This window comes from Ranitomeya variabilis, chromosome 2, assembly GCF_051348905.1.
Source record: "Ranitomeya variabilis isolate aRanVar5 chromosome 2, aRanVar5.hap1, whole genome shotgun sequence".
NCBI classification, from domain to species: Eukaryota; Metazoa; Chordata; class Amphibia; order Anura; family Dendrobatidae; genus Ranitomeya; species Ranitomeya variabilis.
Genome location: NC_135233.1, coordinates 971,791,795 through 971,809,755, shown reverse-complemented (window position 1 = coordinate 971,809,755; position 17,961 = coordinate 971,791,795). Strand labels below are relative to the sequence as shown.

Here is a 17,961-nt window from a genome sequence, read left to right as displayed (position 1 = left end):
ATTTTCTGTGCGGAATTTTCCGCACCATTAGCACAGCATTTTTTTTTCCATTGATTTACATTGTCCTGTAAATTACTTGCAGATCTGCAGCGTTTCTGCGCCGAAAAAAATGCTGCGGATCCGCAGGAAATCTGCAACGTGTGCACAAACCCTAAAAATTTCAGCTGCAAAGAAATAAAACCATATAAATTATAGAGTCCAGATAATCGCCAAAAACAAAACTCTCTCTCGTCCTGCTAAATTGTGTAATAAATTCTTGCCTATCAAAGGACATTTGCCTCAACATGAGATATTGCCCCTCTGATTATCAAGAAGAAAGTCATATATCAGTAATAGAGAATAATGATAAACAGCATGAGCTATGCTCCCACACCTCAGTGATTGAAGGACTGAAAAATCAGGCTGATATCTGATATTTCAGTAACTAGGACAGAATTGAGAGGCCGGCATCTGACACCTCATTGATGGACAGAAGAGAGAGGCTGACATCTGAGACCTCAGTGACTGAAGGTCAGAATAGAGAAGTTGACATCTAACACTTTAGTGACTGAAGGACACAACAGCGAGGCTGACATCTGATAATAAAGTGATTGAAGGACACAACAGCGAGGCTGACATCTGATATGCAAGTGATTAAAGGACACAACAGAGAGGCTGACATCTGATACTTTAGTGACTGAAGGACACAACAGAGAGGTTGACATCTGATACTTTAGTGACTAAACCACACAACAGAGAGGCTGACATCTGACACTTCAGTGACTGAAGGACATATTAAAAGGGCTGACATCTGATATGTCAGAGTGGTTGAAAGTTCCATGTATTAAGATATATATGTGCCCCATCTCCCCCTCTAGATGCCGACTACCACTCAGGGTGTCACGGCTAACATTTTGACGTCCATGTTTACTCGCTATGTGATTTGTAATACATGATAATGTGTAACAAAGATCAGCAGACGGAGAATACGGAGCTGGAAATATGTCATGTCCTTATATTACTTACATGCTTCTCATCCATCTCCTGATCCAGCCTCTCGGTTTTCTAGTTCAGAAAGAAAAAATAAGATATTGTATTATCAGTCCCCAATAATTATAACTAGTCCGTTATATCCGAACGCCCGATGTACATGTGAGGTCTCTGCTCCTTGTCTGATGTTCCCTCACTGTCTCAGCTTTAGGTTACATTCATACATACATTTTCTCTCTATTATTTTATAAGGAGTCTGTCACCCCCGAAATGCAAATTAAGCTACTTAACCATTTATATAGAGGACCCAGCCCCTGTAGAAATCATAGTAGCAATATAAATTCTACTGATGTAGTTGCAGGAAATTTCTCGTTTACTCCATATGATAATGATGCTTTCGTGCCCCCCTGGCTCGCTGCTCTGTTACACTCTCCGATCTGCATATCCAGCGCGGTCTCTGACCATGATTGATGGCGCGTTCTCACAGCGAGAGCTCCCTAGACTCAAATCCCTGTTCGTGTGTGTGCGCACTGACACTGGAGGAGCCCAGCGGCGCTCACATGGCAGAGCGGGCACACACTCAGTGTGTATGCGGGCACACTCTGATCACCAGCTCCTCTCTGAAGCTGCTCGCTCGCTACACTCTATAGTCCCCTATATACTTGTTTCAGCACCTGAATTTGCATTTTGTGGGTGACAGACTCCCTTTAAGGAGGACATGGCCCCCACTTCCCATATCATTCTCTATGATCAGCGATAAAGATTCCTGTGCGGTAGAAGCCATCAATGATTTCCTCCCTTCTATCAGGACAGATGTGACATCCTGGGACAGTGACGGGAGGGCAGGGCTGTCTCACTGACTCCAGGACATGGGTCTGTCATGGAGTCGGGGTCTTTCCACTTACACAATCTCCTCCTCACTCGAATTCTGCTCTTTCTCATTTTCTCGCTGTTCTTTATTTTCTTCTCTATTAGAAATAATAACATCATATAACAATTATAGCAATGTTTCTCCTGACAGTAAATTCATCCATGATCAGGTCTTCTGTGATGATTTACACTGAGATTACTATGGACATAATGTTAGTCATTAGAAATAATGCATATGGCGGAGTTGTGTGTCCTAGGCCACTTTCACACATTCGACATTCATGATCCCTGTGTGGACTGCAATGTACAGACTGACTGAGGGTCTCCTGACCTAAACTCAAGAGCCTTATAGCCTTATATGATGCCCTCAAGTTTGGGTGAGGAACCACGTGTCTGGTCTGGGCCTTGTGGTCTGTAAACCGACTGAGAAACCCAGACGTCTGAATTCAGATTTATAGGGGAAATTATTGGTGCAATATGGCAGCATATCGAGCAGGCTTCTGTAGGCCTCTATGTAACAGAGAAGGTGTATAGCGGGAAAGTCTGGCCCCATATACTTCGATAGATCATAACCAGTTCTCACATATTACATCATATGGAGTTGTGTACATGAGGCCTCAGTCATAGAATGTTCTGTGGTTGAGGTGACTCTTAGGACAATAGAGTTTCAGAGTCCCCTCCCATGGATCATATCTCATCTCTATACAATGCTGTCAGTTTAGGCCACTGCTCCATATCTGCTCTGACAACTAGTGAAACGCTCTCCAACCCCATATCCATGTCCCCACATACTCCTTATGGAAATCCTGTACGACAAAAAAGTCCATATAGTCCTTGCATTATAGCTCCACTTACATGGCATCTCCAGCCTCCTCCTCAAGTTCTGTAGATATTCCTCCTGGTATTAAGTTCATCCATGATCAGATCTTTATTGTGATCACTAGTGGGCAGATCTGATGTAAAACTGTCACTAATAACCTCATTGTGAGAAATATGGACACAGACGGCCTATAATGGCGGAATCCTATCTATATCCTCGGAACTATTGTGTTCCTCTAAGGACTAGATTATCCATTGGGCTCAGTCTGTTCCTGTAGGCGGTGTGGTAGAAGAGGCCGCTCCTCAGAGGACAGGACGTAGATTATAAGTCACATTATATTGCATTCTCACTGGTTTACAGTCATGGTCTTAGTCTTTCCCTGAGATTGTAAGGATTGTCTTCAGGACTAGATCTATATTCTTCTCTTGATTGTAAGGCCTCTTTCACACTTCAGTCTTTTGGCGTCAGTCTGAAACCACCATTTTCCTCAAATAGCAGATCCGCCATTTTTTTTGGCGGATCCGCTATTTTCCCATAGACATGCATTAGCGACGGATTGTGGCGGATGGTCGTCCGTTCCATCCGCCATGCGACGGATCCATTGAAATTTGGCGGACGTTGTCTAGACATTGACGGACATTATAACGTTTTTTGTCTGCGCCGTAATGGCGGTTCGCGACGGATCCGTCGCGTCCGCCATTCCATAGAATGGCCGCCTATGGGCGACGGATCCGTCGCGACCGTCATTTCGGCGGATCCGTCGCCCCAATCCGCTTTTTCAATTGCGCATGCTCCAAAAAGTAAATAATTTTCCCAGACAACCCCCAAGTAACTGATCCGTCGCAAAAACGAATCCGTTAGAACCGTTTTCTCAACAATTGTGACGGATCCGTCGATCCGTCACTATGTCGGAGCAGACTGACGCCAAACAACTGAAGTGTGAAAGAAGCCTAACAAGACAAAACTCAGAATGATCCCTGGAATATTCTGTGGAATGTTCTGTGGATGTTCTGTGGAGTGTAGTAATGAGCGAGTGTACTTGTTGCTGGGGTTTTCCCTAGCACGCTCGGGTGGTCTCCAAGTATTTGTAACTGCTGGGAGATTTAGTTTTTGTTGGTTCAGCTGCTTGATTTACAGCTACTAGCCAGCCTGAGTACATGTGGGGGTTGCCTGGTTGCTAAGGAATCCCCACCTGTAATCAAGCTGTCTACGTAATCTCCGAACACTAACAAATACTCGGAGACCACCCGAGCGTGCTCTGGAAAACCCGAGCAAAGAGTATATTCGCTCATCCCTAGTGGAGTGTTCTGTGGAATGTTCTGCGGAATCTTCTGTGATTGTGGAATAGGCTTCTCCCTTCCATTCTCTATACTTACAATACAGTGTCTGGTGTCCATTCCGAGATGTTTTTGCTATAAAAGAAGAAAAAACTCCAGTCACAGTGATTCATTCAAAATTCGGGAATATTCCTGCTGCTCCTTATTATAAAAGATTATATTGTAAGACTAAAGGGATATCAGGGATTCTTGATAAGCGCTGGCTCAGCATGTTGTAACGACTAGTAAAATAACCAATCCCCCAATATTTATGACCCCTTGTAATTCCCCTCCAAAACAGGTAAATTTCAGTGTGTGGCATTGGCGTAGTGTTGGTTGCCAGTGACCTGGGCAAAGCAGTATTTTGTGACCCATAACCCATGACGTGCTAACACTCCTTAGACCAGAATTGAACTTCTTGTTACCCAAACACGTGAGTTGTATTTTCAGCCAAAAAATAAAATAAAATTCTAGTTTTTCCTTGGATTGTTCTGTGGAAAATTCTGTTCAATGTTCTGTGTAATGTTCTATGTAATGTTCTGTGGACTGTTCTGTGGACTGCTCTGTGGACTGTTCTATGTAATGTTCTGTGAAATGTTCTGTGGATTGTTTTGTGGAATGTTCTGTGGATTGTTCTGTGGTTGTGGAATAGGCATCTGCTTTCCATTGTCTATACTTACCACAAGGTGTCCAGTTTTGTGCAATCTGAGATGTTCGCACTATAAAAGAAGAAAAACACCAGTTGCAATGATTGATTCAGAAATGTCTGGAATATCTCATCTATAACATGTGTCACCGGGAATATTCTCACAAGCACATTTATTATATTTTGAGTTAAAAAAAACATATCATAATACTTTGCTATTTGACCTTCTGTTTTTTGTGTTTTGAGATTTTAAATATATATATTTTTATAAATTATTACAATTTTCAAGCTTTTATTTTTTATTCTACTTTTTATGTAACTAATTTATCACGTTGACCCTAAACTGAGCCATAACCCTGTAGAGGAGGAGGCTGCTTCTCAGAGGAATGCACAGGTATTATATATCACATGTATTACATTCTCATTGGTCTACAGTGATGTTTTTATGTTTCTCAGATGGTAAAAATGTGTTCAGGACTAGAACTAAATTCTTCTCTGTATAGTAACAACACAAAGCTTCTGAATGTTTTGTGGAATATTCTGTGGATTGTTCTGTGGAAGGTTCTGTAGAATGATCTGTGTAATCTGTGGAATGTTCTGTGCAATATTCTGTGGAATGATCTGTGGAATATTCTGTGGAATGTTCTGTAGAATGATCTGTGGAATGATCTGTGGAATGTTCTGTGTAATATTCTGTGGATTGTTCTGTGTAATCTTCTGTTGAATGATCTGTGGAAGGTTCTGTAGAATGATCCGTGGAAGGATCTGTAGAATGATCTGTGTAATATTCTGCGGAATGTTCTGTGTAATATTCAGTGGAATGTTCTGTAGAATGATCTGTGGAATGATCTGTGGAATATTCTGTGGAATGTTCTGTAGAATGATGATCTGTGGAATATTCTGTGGAATGATCTGTGGAATATTCTGTGGAATGTTCTGCAGAATGATCTGTGGAATATTCTGTGGAAGGTTCTGTAGATTGATCTGTGAAATAATCTGTGGAACATTATGTGGAATGTTCTGTAGAATGATCTGTGGAATGATCTGTGGAATATTCTGTGGAATGTTCTGTAGAATGATGATCTGTGGAATATTCTGTGGAATGATCTGTGGAATATTCTGTGGAATGTTCTGCAGAATGATCTGTGGAATATTCTGTGGAAGGTTCTGTAGATTGATCTGTGAAATAATCTGTGGAACATTATGTGGAATGTTCTGTAGAATGATCTGTGGAATGTTCTGTAGAATGATCTGTGGAATGTTCTGTAGAATGATCTGTGGAATGATCTGTAGAATGATCTGTGGAATGATCTGTGGAAGGTTCTGTAGATTGATCTGTGGAATGATCTGTGGAACATTATGTGGAATGTTCTGTAGAATGATCTATGGAATGTTCTGTAGAATGATCTGTGGAATGTTCTGTAGAATAATCTGTGGAATGATCTGTAGAATGATCTGTGGAATGATCTGTGGAATATTCTGTGGAATGTTCTGTGGAATGATCTGTGGAATGTTCTGTGGAATGTTCTGTAGAATGATCTGTAGAATGTTCTGTGGAATATTCTGTGGAATGTTCTGTAGAATGATCTGTGGAATATTCTGTGGAATGTTCTGTAGAATGATCTGTGGAATGTTCCGTGGTTGTAGAGGAGGCACATTCTATTTACTTACAATAAGGTGTCCAGTGTTGCAGAGTCCATCAAGTTTGGTCTATAGGAGAAAATAAATCTCTAGTCAGAAAAGTCTACAACGTATCACGGCCGATTCATCAAACTGTTTCTGGTGTAAAACAATTTAAAAAGTTATAAAATTTACAGGCAACTCGAAGTTGCATAAAAATGTTGGGGATTTTTCGGGCGTTTTCACTCCAGGACATAAAAGTGAAAACATAAAAGTAGCTTTTCTTGGTGAATGAAGAGAGAATAGTGCAGTGCACAAGAGTCAATACTGTCTTCAGTCAGTAGCTGCTCACATGTTGTCATCTCTTTTGCTGCTTATGCAGAGCGCAGCAGTCAGGATGGATTTGCATGGGCAGAGACCAAGGTGTTAAAACTCCAAGTATTATGAAATGAGCTTTGTCACCTCGATGGCTGCCTATACAATGTGCAGCAGTTGATGACAAACTCATCTTGACTGCTGCGCTCTGCATAGGCAGGAACTCATTGTATTACTGGAAGAGGAAGTGGCGCTTGATGACGCTGCTCGTTTGACATTGAGAAAATAGGAAATTTGTGCTCCAATGACTTTGATGCTCCGGACAACAGCTCCTGTAGTCCTCTCATGCCACCCCACTGGCATGCGTCATGGCTGGCACCACAAGGTGTAATCTCTGCAGCCGGCTACATGTGAGGCCATGCTGTATATCCTCATTACCTGTATAACCACATGTACATATAATATACACTATATATTCTCCATACAATCATGTTATTAAGTCTCTCTACATACATTATGGCTCCATCTTGCTCTTCTTGTTGTTTTTCTTCACTATAAGAAATAATGTGATCATATAGAGATAGAACACGGCACATATGGAATTATATCGATATTTCTCCTCCTATTAAAACCACTTAGTGACACCACTATATATTGTCACTGACCTGAGATATAATGTCCTCCCCGGGCGGGTAAAGACGCAGTAGCGCTCAGCTGTCACTATAGCTGCCAACCTGCGGCATCAGCCACTATCAGTGTTGGCACCGGCTATGGCCGTGTAAGGGGTCAATAAGGACAACAGCATCTAGATGGTTAACAGAGTGTGGGGGCTTCTGCTTTAACCCAATCAGCACCCGGAGATCATGATTATGTGGTCCCGATGGTTGCCATGGCAATTTACGACAAAATAACGGCTTAAGGGTCTGCCGGCTATAAGGCCTGTTAAGATGTTAGTAACATTTAGGTGGTAAAATGAATATTTTCATTCGCCTCATACCACTTAATAAATAAACTACCTGACAGCAGTTTTCAATATGTGAAGAGTCACTTTTTTTTTTTTCAAATGGAATCACTTTAGGGGGTTTTCCAATATTTAGGACCTCCCATTTCACCTAAAAAATTAATCCGTCCCTAAAAAACTAAGTTTTGTAAATTTCCTTGAAAGAAATGAAAAATTGCTTCTACATTTTAAACCTTCTGATATCCTAACCAAATAAAAGGACATATTACACATGGTGCTGATGTAAAGCAGACTGAGGGAAATGGTATTTCGTAACTAGTTTGTGTGGTGTGACTATCTGGATTAAAGTGAAAATCATTCAAAGTTTGAAAATTGCTATTTTTGTGCCAAATTTCTGATGTATATCGACCTAAATTTACTTTGCATACCCAGAATGATAAAGTATAGCAGCTAGTAAGGAAATATACTTATCATTTCATGATGTCATAACGCCTCGAGGGTATGCAATGGGTATGCAATGGTGGACCAGCTCTGTTGAAATTATGTATCTGTTGACTTATTAGTGACATGGTCTCCAATGCCTTATAATAATTATTCTGCCTCATTAGTTATCATTAGGGTCCGTTAGGGACAGCCGCCGTGGAGTGGGGGCGCCATTTCCGCTGTACAGTAGGGTGCCAACCACCACAGATAGGCAGGCATTGAGAAAGCAGGTAGCAGTCTAGTAAGGCATTTATGTTCACTTTGCACTATTTTTTGCACTTTTTTGCACTTTTCTACCTGTGTCTCCCACCCTGCTGCAGCTCTCTTTGATTTAGCCATAGCCATAATTGGCATTATTCTATCCCTATCCATTTTCCTGTCGAATGAGTGATAGTACTAGTGGCACATTAGCCTAGACTATAACAGGAGATTTAGGGACAGACTACGAGGAGCGGGGGCGCCAATCTCGATATAATTCAGGGTGCCAACCTCCGCTGACAGGTAGTGACTATCAGGGTTTGTAACAGGGTTTCTGCTAGGGAGCACGGTTGTCTGTAGTGTATGTCTGTGGTTGTTCTTCATGGTTTTAAGGATATTGATTAAAAGTTGTGTTTTATCCACTATATCTAAAAGGATTTTAGGTCGAAATGTTGAAACATTCCAGAGTTATTGCCACATAAAGTGACACATGTCAGAATTGAAAGAAGTGAATTTGGCCTGGTCACTAATGGGTTAAATTCATTCACGATCAGACCATTATTGTGATTATTGTGTACCTATCTTTTTTGGCTCCTTTGTATAGAATAGTTGTGGAGTTGCTTATGAAATGGTCTAATTTGTAATTTTACTATGCACCCACTGGATTTGATTTTTTCCATTATTGGGATTACTACTTGGGATGTCTGATGTAAAAATGTGATGTAACCCCTTAAATCAGGCCTATATTATCCTCTGTATTGTAAAAAGACAAAGCTTCAGAATATTCTGTGGAATGTTAGGTGGAAGGTTCTGTGGGATGTTCTATGGTAGGTTCTGTGGGATGTTCTGTGGTTTTGGAGGAGGTATTTTCTTTTTATTCTCTATACTTACAATAACATGTCCACCATTGCCCACTTGGATATGATGGTGACTTTATATGTATCTGATCTATAAAAGAAGAAAAAGTCACAAGGTCAAAAAGTCACAAGTATATATATATATATATATATATATATATATATATATATATACATACACACATACACACATACATACATGCATACATATATATATATATATTGGATCTATTATAATGCCTGACACCTACAATACTATATATAGAGTGGCATAAATCCCAATTGTTTTGAATACCTCAACAATATGTAATAAAACAAAATTTCCCTTAGATGCATAGGGAAATAAAAGTATATACACTATAGTTAAAATTTGAAAAACTTTATTAAATACATAGGCATAGGAGGTCTACACTGCGACCCTTAAGTCTTTTTCATAGGAGCCTACAGCACACTTGCACTTTATATTTATATTTACCTATTTGTGATTAAAGGTCTGCTTTAGTGCAATATTCAGTTCAGTCACATCCAACTCTTAGATACGGGGCATATCATATAGCTATTCATCAGTTTGGTACTTTCCAGATGTCTATTTATGTATTCACATTTAATATTACTGGATGCCCCTTGTGTTAGCATGGTAGTTGCTTGGGTTTTTATAGGTTTCCTATCTGTTCATTTCTGTTTGGTGTTTTATATATTGTATTTAATAAAGTTTTTCAAATTTTAACTATAGGGTATATACCTTTATTTCCCTATGCATCTAAGGGAAATTTTGTTTTATTATATATAGAGTGGATCTATAATGCCTGGGACATATAATACTATATATATAGAGTGGATCTATTATAATGCTTGCACCTATAATACTATATATAGAGTGGATCTATTATAATGCTTGCACCTATAATACTATATATAGAGTGGATCTATTATAATGCCTGCAGCTATAATACTGTATATAGAGTAAATCTCTGTGCAGGGATGATTTTTAAGGATATGGATCAATAAAGGACTTTTAATCGGAAAGGAGCTGGAACAATCTTCATATTTCTTAGATCTATAATGCCTGGCACCTATAATACTATATATATAGAGTGAATCTATAATGCCTGCACCTATAATACTATATATAGAGCGGATCTGTAATTCCTGGCATATTTAATACTATATATAGAGTGCATCTCTAATGCCTGGCACATATAATATTGTATATAGAGAAAATCTATAATGCCAGATTTGTCTCTGAAATCATGTACTTCTTCCCCTACATGAGGTTGACCAGGGAAGAAAAGAACACATCCTCCTCTATTTGCTGATCTCTGCAGCTTCTGTGTAGAGATACAGCAGAGCTGAGTTATGTATCATTACAAACACTTCCAGATCTCATGCCATGACAGTCAGTTTGGGGGAAGCGTGAGAGTTGACAAATAGAAGATGACTACTCTATAAATAGAGCAATGAATATGATTGTTTGAGCTAAACGCATCTGCTTGTATATTAAAATGGTTTTAAGATTGCGATTTGCATGTCCCATGGATTTATTATAAGATGGACTTTTCATTTAAGATTTTTTGGATGCTGAACCTCCCTTCATCCTACAAATGTTATTGGTATACACACGTATTATTACCATACACACATTTTACTAGTATCTATATATATAAGAAGCATCGTGATTACTCGCTAATCCCGCCCCCTGCACAGTAGCTCCGCCCCCCACCACATCACCACACACAATCCCGCCCCCCACAAATCCCATCCCCCACCACATCGCCACACATAATCCTGCCCCCCCACCACATCATCACACATAATCCCGCGCCCCAAAACATCACCACACAATCCCGCCCCCCCACCACATCACCACACATAATCCTGCCACCACACCACATTACTACACGTAATCCCGCCCCCACCCCATTACCACACATAATCCCGCCCCCCCACCCCATTATCACACATAATAACGCCCCCCCACCCCATTACCACACATAATGCCGCCCCCCACCCTATTACCACACATAATCCCACCCCCCCACCCCATTACCACACATAATCCCGCCCCCCACCCCATTACCACACATAATCCCGCCCCCCACCCCATTACCACACATAATACCGCCCCCCACCCCATTACCACACATAATCCCGCCCCCCACCCCATTATCACACATAATCCTGCCCCCTACCACATCACCTTACTATTGTTATTAACTTCATTTTAAATTAATTTACCACCTGCGTAAGCGCTATTGAATGTTGTCATTATTTACTTTAGTTTAATCACCAGCAGCGTTAATTAGATAGTAATGAGCGTGCCGAGCGTTAGCTGGCTGGAAACATCTAGTACACATATATTATTGCATACAGACAGAATCATATAACTAACAATAGCTAATTACACTACCTAATTCTGGTCCAGTTGACAAAGTATAAAAAGAAAATCACCACAGCAACCAATGAAAAGGAAATAATAATTTATCCAGTAAAAATATATAATATCTACACATACAATCATCATTATTTTAACAGGGTTGTCCGGTTAAATAAGTTATCCAGAGAATAGTTGATAACTTGTTGACCGATGGGGCCGGTTTAGGTCTGAACGTCTTTTAGATGCTATATAGAATAACACAGCCCGCTATATTATCCATTACACAAAAGTTGTCATACGCCGGCATATGTCTGTGTACAGCTGAGTATATACGTCTCAGGGGAGTGCAGAGAAGACGGTGGCTCCATGGTAGAACTGGCAGAAGATATTATATCCACAGCCGGGTACATGTGCCGCCATACTTTATATCCTCTCTATAATGTATCATCGATAGTGTCTGTGTATAATCATCTCATTATATCTCTCCACTTACACACTCATATCCTCTGTGTCTGGTGGTTTCCCCTCCTTTTCTTCCTCCTCTCTGTCCTCCTCATCTTCCTCCTCTTTGTCCTCCTCTTCTTCCTCCTCTCTGTCCTCCTCATCTTCCTCCTCTGTGTCCTCCTCATCTTCCTCCTCTTTGTCCTCCTCATCTTCCTCCATTTTGTCCTCCTCTTCTTCCTCCTCACTGTCCTCCTCATCTTCCTCCTCACTATTAAAGATGTAAAGCATCACATACAGAAATCCAGAGATATTTCTCGTGGCGATGGATTCATCCACAGACAGATGATTATTGTGGTTACCAGTGGGGATTTCTGATGTGACATAATATATTCCGTCCCTCATTCTATACACTTACATTACAGTGTCCAGTGTAGGTGGCTCAGATGCTGTCAGATAATATAATCCGGGGCTATAATAGAAGAATACAGCACCAGTGAGAATCAATGATATTGCGACTTCTACACAATTCCAGAAACATTTTCTATTGTCCCTTGTTATGAAATCTCCAGTAAGGGTCATATTTCCTATGTGGATCCTGGGGTGGTGCGGGGCTAGGCCTCGTCATTTACCACAAGTATACACAGCACTTGTACGGTCAGTACGATGGGACACGTGTATAAGACACGACTATGTATCATCTACTGTTTCTCCAGAAGGCGGGATGAGGTTGTCTTCTCGTCTTTAGCATTTTTCAGGCAAACTAAAAACTCCTTTTTACAATAACAGCAAAATCTCTGAGACTTCAGAATACTTGTGTATGATGAGGGGAAAGGGGACATTTTTCTCCCACGGACTTTGGTGCCCAGAACAACTGCACCTGGGCTCCTCTCATGCTACACCACTGATATGTGTCACGACTTGTACCACCAAAACCTACTATTTCTGCAGCCGGGTATAAGTGAGGCCGTGGTACATACGGTAAGTATCCATACTCTGTGAACTTTTCCACATTTTTTACGTTACACCCACAAACCTAAATATATTTTATTGGGATTTTATGTGAACACAAGGTAGCAAGGTGCTGTATATATCATCCCTCCATAATTACATTTCTATAACGTGTAATATAGAATGTCCATTCAATTATCTCATTAAATCTCTCTACATACATGACGTCTGCAGCATCCTCATCTGGTTCTTCTTCCTCACTGTAAGATATAACATGGCATATAGCGATTTATACAGATATTTCTCCTGACAATGAGGTTATCCATGATGAGATGGTTATTGTGATCACTAGTGGGGATGTCTGGTGTTGGTGGCCCCTCGTATTTATATCCACAGAACACCTGTGTTCCTCTCAGGATTGGTTTACCATTAGGCCCAGTCTGTTCTTATAGCCCATGTGGTAGAAGACTTTGCTGTCCCACTACAGGATTTATATTATATATAACCAGGGGTGTACATAGAATAGAAATCATGGAGCCCCATAGCAGAAGTCCAAATTGGCACAGCCCAAAAATTAATAATATTCAGTGGGATCACAGAGGCACATATCTCGCAACTTTGCAACCCGTATGAAGTAATTTTGCCCCTACTGAAGCCCCTCAGTGTTCCCACACATTAGGATAACCCTTCCATGCCCCCCATACAGTATGATGCCAACAAATCTGCCCCCTAAACACAGTAAGATATACCCCAAAGGCCCTGACGCAGCCCTCCATACAGTATGTTGGTCTCTACAACATTCACATTGTATAATGGCTCATGTACTATACCATGGCCAACACTATCACTCCACACTGTATAATGTCCCCCACTAGCCCTCCAAACAGTATAATGGCAAACCCTCACAGCCCTACACACAGTATAACTGCCCCCCACACAGCACTACACACAATATAACTGCCCCTCACACAGCACTACACACAATATAACTGCCCCTCACACAGCACTACACACAGTATAACTGCCCCTCACACAGCAGTACACACAGTATAACTGCCCCCCACACAGCCCTACACACAGTATAACTGGCCCACACAGACCTGCAAATCATATAATGGACCCCAAGAGGTCCTCCAAGTAGCATGATGGCCCACCAAGTAGCCCTCTAATTATTATGATTGCTTCCTAAGTGGCCCTCCAAATATTATGATGGCTTCCACAATATACTCATTAATTTATAAAATAAAAATACTCACCTCTTCTTGTTCCCCCACTGTTCAGATCTCTGCAGCATGTGGTCTGATCTTTGGTGCTGGTCGGCACAACAGGTGCAACGTAGTGACTTCATCGCGCCCGCTGCGCTGAGACGTCAGACGCACAGGGATAATGATGGAGGAGGGAGTGTCGGCTAACGGCTCCTCTTCCATCATTACTTTCAAATGTATCGGCATTGAGGAATGAGGGTGCGCAGCGGTGGCACTAGCACCAGGCCTGACAGCGGCTGCGTGGTCTGCTTCTATTACCGGTGCACCACTGAATATAACTTTATATTACATTCTTACTGGTTTATAGTCATGTTTTCAGGTTTGCCTGAGATGCTAAGAATTGTGTTAAGACCTAGAACTATATTCTCCAATGTGGTATAACCAGAGAAATCTTCAGAATGTTCAGAATGTTCTGTGGAATGTTCTGTGGTTGTGGACGGCGGCTCTTTTTAATTTTTTACACTTACATTATGGTGTCCAGATCTGGCAGCGAGGAGACCCAGGTTGGAAATCTGTCTTGTCTATAAAATAAAGCTCCAGTTACAATGATTGATTCACAAATTTCTATAATTGAGTTTGTGACAAAAGTTTTGAGACTGACACAAATTTTCGTTCTCACAAAGTTTTCTTCTTCAGTGTTTTTAAATATTTTAGTCAGAAGACTTAATATTTATAGTGTTGACCCTTATTTTTCAAGACTGCCCTTAACCCTGGCAGCTGGATATCAGTTTCTGGGCCAAATTCTGTGGAATGACAACCATTTTTTAACTAAAAAACTTGATGTATTTGTTAATAAAAGTTTAAAAACATGTGAAATGCTGATAATTGTACTTCAGTAATGATAGAAACATCCGACTAAAAGATCTTAAACTCTGAAGCACCAAACTGTGTGAAACCAAAATTTATGTCAGTCTCAAAACTTTTGGCCACAACTTTATATCATTCATAAGAAGTATCACCAGGATTATTCCTGCTGCTCTTTATATACAAGACTCCTATACTGTAGTAAGAACAGAGGAATATGGGAGATTCTAGATAAATACCTGAATGCTGGGACGGCGTTGATGACATTACGCCTGAATCTGTTGAAGAAACAGAGGAGACATTTATATGATATTATATTATTTATACTACTGGTATAATATTAATAGCGATATAATATTATATAGCTTTCTTGTCTGTCTTATACACATATAGAAATCTATGCACGATATATTAATTATATATAATATTATAAAGTGTAACTATAATGCCAGGCACATGTAATATATAGAGTGGATCTATAATGCCAGGCACATGTAATGTATAGAGTGGACTATAATACCAGACACATATAATACTCTCTATATATTTTGACAAAGTCACTGGCAAAGTACTGGAGGGGAGATATGTATCACTGAGGTTATTAACTTCAGTGATATGAACCTAGGAAAACGCTCCAGCACACTAAGTGCTGAGAGGGGTTAATTGGCCATGTTTAGAGCTAGGTTGAGTGAATATCTGTAGAGTGGGTGGGGTTCAGAGGATAAATACTCAGCCTTCTGGCAGATTCAGGGTTGGGTGGTCCTGGAGATACAAGCTCCACTGCTGTGTTTTTATGCTCTGGAAAGCTGAACTTTTGCTGTCTGTTCTTGAGCAGGCGGATCCCCGCAGCAACATGGACTGTGCCATACGTTATGTTTTGGCTTTCTCGTTAGGACAGAAACATTGCCTTTGCTTTGCTAACACTGCACTGGTTTATGCAGTATCTTTAATAAACCAGTGGAAGATTTAAAGAGACAGCGTTCCTGTGTCTACCTCTATGTGCAGCAAAGTGAGCTGATGTACCACAATATATAGAGTATATATATAATGTCAGGCACATATTGTATAATTCTCTACAGTGGAACTATAACACCTGGCACATGTAGTATAAAGGGTGGATCTATTATGCCAGGCACATAAAATACTATACAGTGGATTTATATATTAAAATATGCCCAATATAATGCTGCACAAAGGTTAATACTGGTCCCATAAGATGCTCCATAGAAACATTTGCCTTATAATCAACCTTTATGCAACATTGTATGGCACCATAAGATGCTCCATATAAACATTTGCCCCATATAATGCGTTATAAAGGTTGATTATGGCTCCATAAGATGCTCCATTGAAACACATGCCCCATATAATGCAGCATAAAGGTTGATTATGGCCCCATAAGATGCTCCATACAGTAGTATGCCCCATATGCTGTTGCTGTCGCTCAGGCCCCTGACACTTGCGATATTCACCTGTCACCGATCCACCGCCAGGTGCTGCTCCGTCTTCCGGCTCTCTGCAGTGACTGTTCAGACAGAGAGCGGCGCCCACACTAAATACTTCATCGCGCTCTCTGACCTGAACGTCACAGTCAGAGGATGCGGAAAACGGAGCGGCACCCGGCGGTGGAATGGGGACAGGTGAATATCGCAATGCTCACCCTCCCCTGTTATACTCACCTGAACTCGACCCGCTCCTTGCATCTCACTGACAGATGGTCTTGGCGCCGGCAGCTTGTTCCGGTGTTCAGCGGTCACTGGTGCCGCTCATTAAAGTAAAGAATATGCACTCCACCCCCATGGGAGTGGAGTCACGTCCATATTCATTACTTTAATGAGCGGCACCATGTGACCGCTAAACACAGGAAGAGCTACCGATGCCTGGAGACCACCGGAGATGCAGGGACCGTACCAGGAGCAGGTGAGTATGATGTGACAGCCGTCGCTCTCCCTCCCACCCTCTAGGACAATGACTCAAGTATAAGCCGAGAGGGGCACTTTCAGCCTAAAGAAATGGGCTGAAAATATCGGCTTATACTCGAGTATATACGGTATATACTTCCCAAGGGAGTACAGAGAGGACGTAAGACACATCACTCATGTAAATACATGGATTTAAAGGGAATTTGTCACCAGTCTTGTCCCCACTCATCACTTTTCTGATATAATCCTGTATCTCTAAATGTGCTGCCCAGTGTCAGATAGCTTGGTGTCAGTCGCAGCTCATGGGTCCTGCAACAGGATAATGACCCAAAACACACAGCTAAAAACATCCAAGAATGGCTAAGAGGAAAACATTGAGGCTATGTGCACACGTTCAGGATTTCTTGCAGAAAATTCCTGAGAAAAACCTGAAATTTTCTGCAAGAAATCAGCAAGAAATCTGCATTCATTTTTTGCCACGTTTTTGACGCATTTTTTGCCGCGTTTTTCCCGCTTTTTTGGTGTTTTTTTTTCCGGACATTTCCCAATGCATTTTATAGTGGGAAATCCGCAAAAAAAAAGCAAAATTAATGAACATGCTGCGTTTTTTACCGCAATGCGTTTTTTTCGCAGAAAAAACGCATCATGTGCACAAATATTGCTGAATTCATTCTAAATGATGGGATGCATATTGTATCCTTTTTTTTGCGGTTTTATAGCGTTTTTATCGCGAAAAAAACGCGAAAACACTGCGAAAAATCGTGCGCACACAGCCTAAATTTGAGCATCTTTGGAAAGAGCTGAAACATGCCATCTGGAAAAGGCACCCTTCAACACAAGACAACTGGAGCAGTTTGCTCTTCAGGAGGGGGTCAAAATACCCGTCGAAAGGTGCAGAAGTCTCATTGACAGTTACAGGAATCGTTTGATTGCAGTGATTGCCTCAAAAGGTTGTGCAACAAAATATAAAGTTAAGGGTACCATCATTTCTGTCCAGGTCTATTTCATGATTTTTCTTTATTTTTTTTAATTCTGTGGAAGCATGGTTGAAAAGCAATGTCTGACTTTCATTTGTTCATTGTCAAAGATTTTTTATTTTTTACTTTTGTCAGATTCAAGTTATTTCTGTGACTGTTGTGGGTTTTTCTG

General features: G+C 40.9%; 1 protein-coding gene across 2 annotated transcripts in view; it reads right to left on the bottom strand.

Moving 5' to 3' along the window:
* LOC143810076 (uncharacterized) overlaps window positions 1-17,961 on the bottom strand; it is a 48,973-nt gene that overhangs the window by 3,331 nt on the left and 27,681 nt on the right. The window contains exons 12-23 of one of the 2 annotated variants that reach the window (XM_077292961.1): window positions 15,130-15,168; window positions 14,554-14,607; window positions 13,043-13,081; window positions 12,289-12,342; window positions 11,923-12,141; window positions 9,090-9,146; window positions 7,070-7,108; window positions 6,293-6,331; window positions 4,656-4,694; window positions 4,036-4,071; window positions 1,875-1,937; window positions 1,006-1,044 (exon numbers count right to left, since the gene is read on the bottom strand). In XM_077292961.1, the coding sequence (XP_077149076.1) occupies window positions 1,006-1,044; window positions 1,875-1,937; window positions 4,036-4,071; window positions 4,656-4,694; window positions 6,293-6,331; window positions 7,070-7,108; window positions 9,090-9,146; window positions 11,923-12,141; window positions 12,289-12,342; window positions 13,043-13,081; window positions 14,554-14,607; window positions 15,130-15,168 (717 nt within the window). The remainder of the gene's footprint in view (window positions 1-1,005; window positions 1,045-1,874; window positions 1,938-4,035; window positions 4,072-4,655; window positions 4,695-6,292; window positions 6,332-7,069; window positions 7,109-9,089; window positions 9,147-11,922; window positions 12,142-12,288; window positions 12,343-13,042; window positions 13,082-14,553; window positions 14,608-15,129; window positions 15,169-17,961) is intronic. The other variant, XM_077292962.1, reaches the window with a different exon arrangement.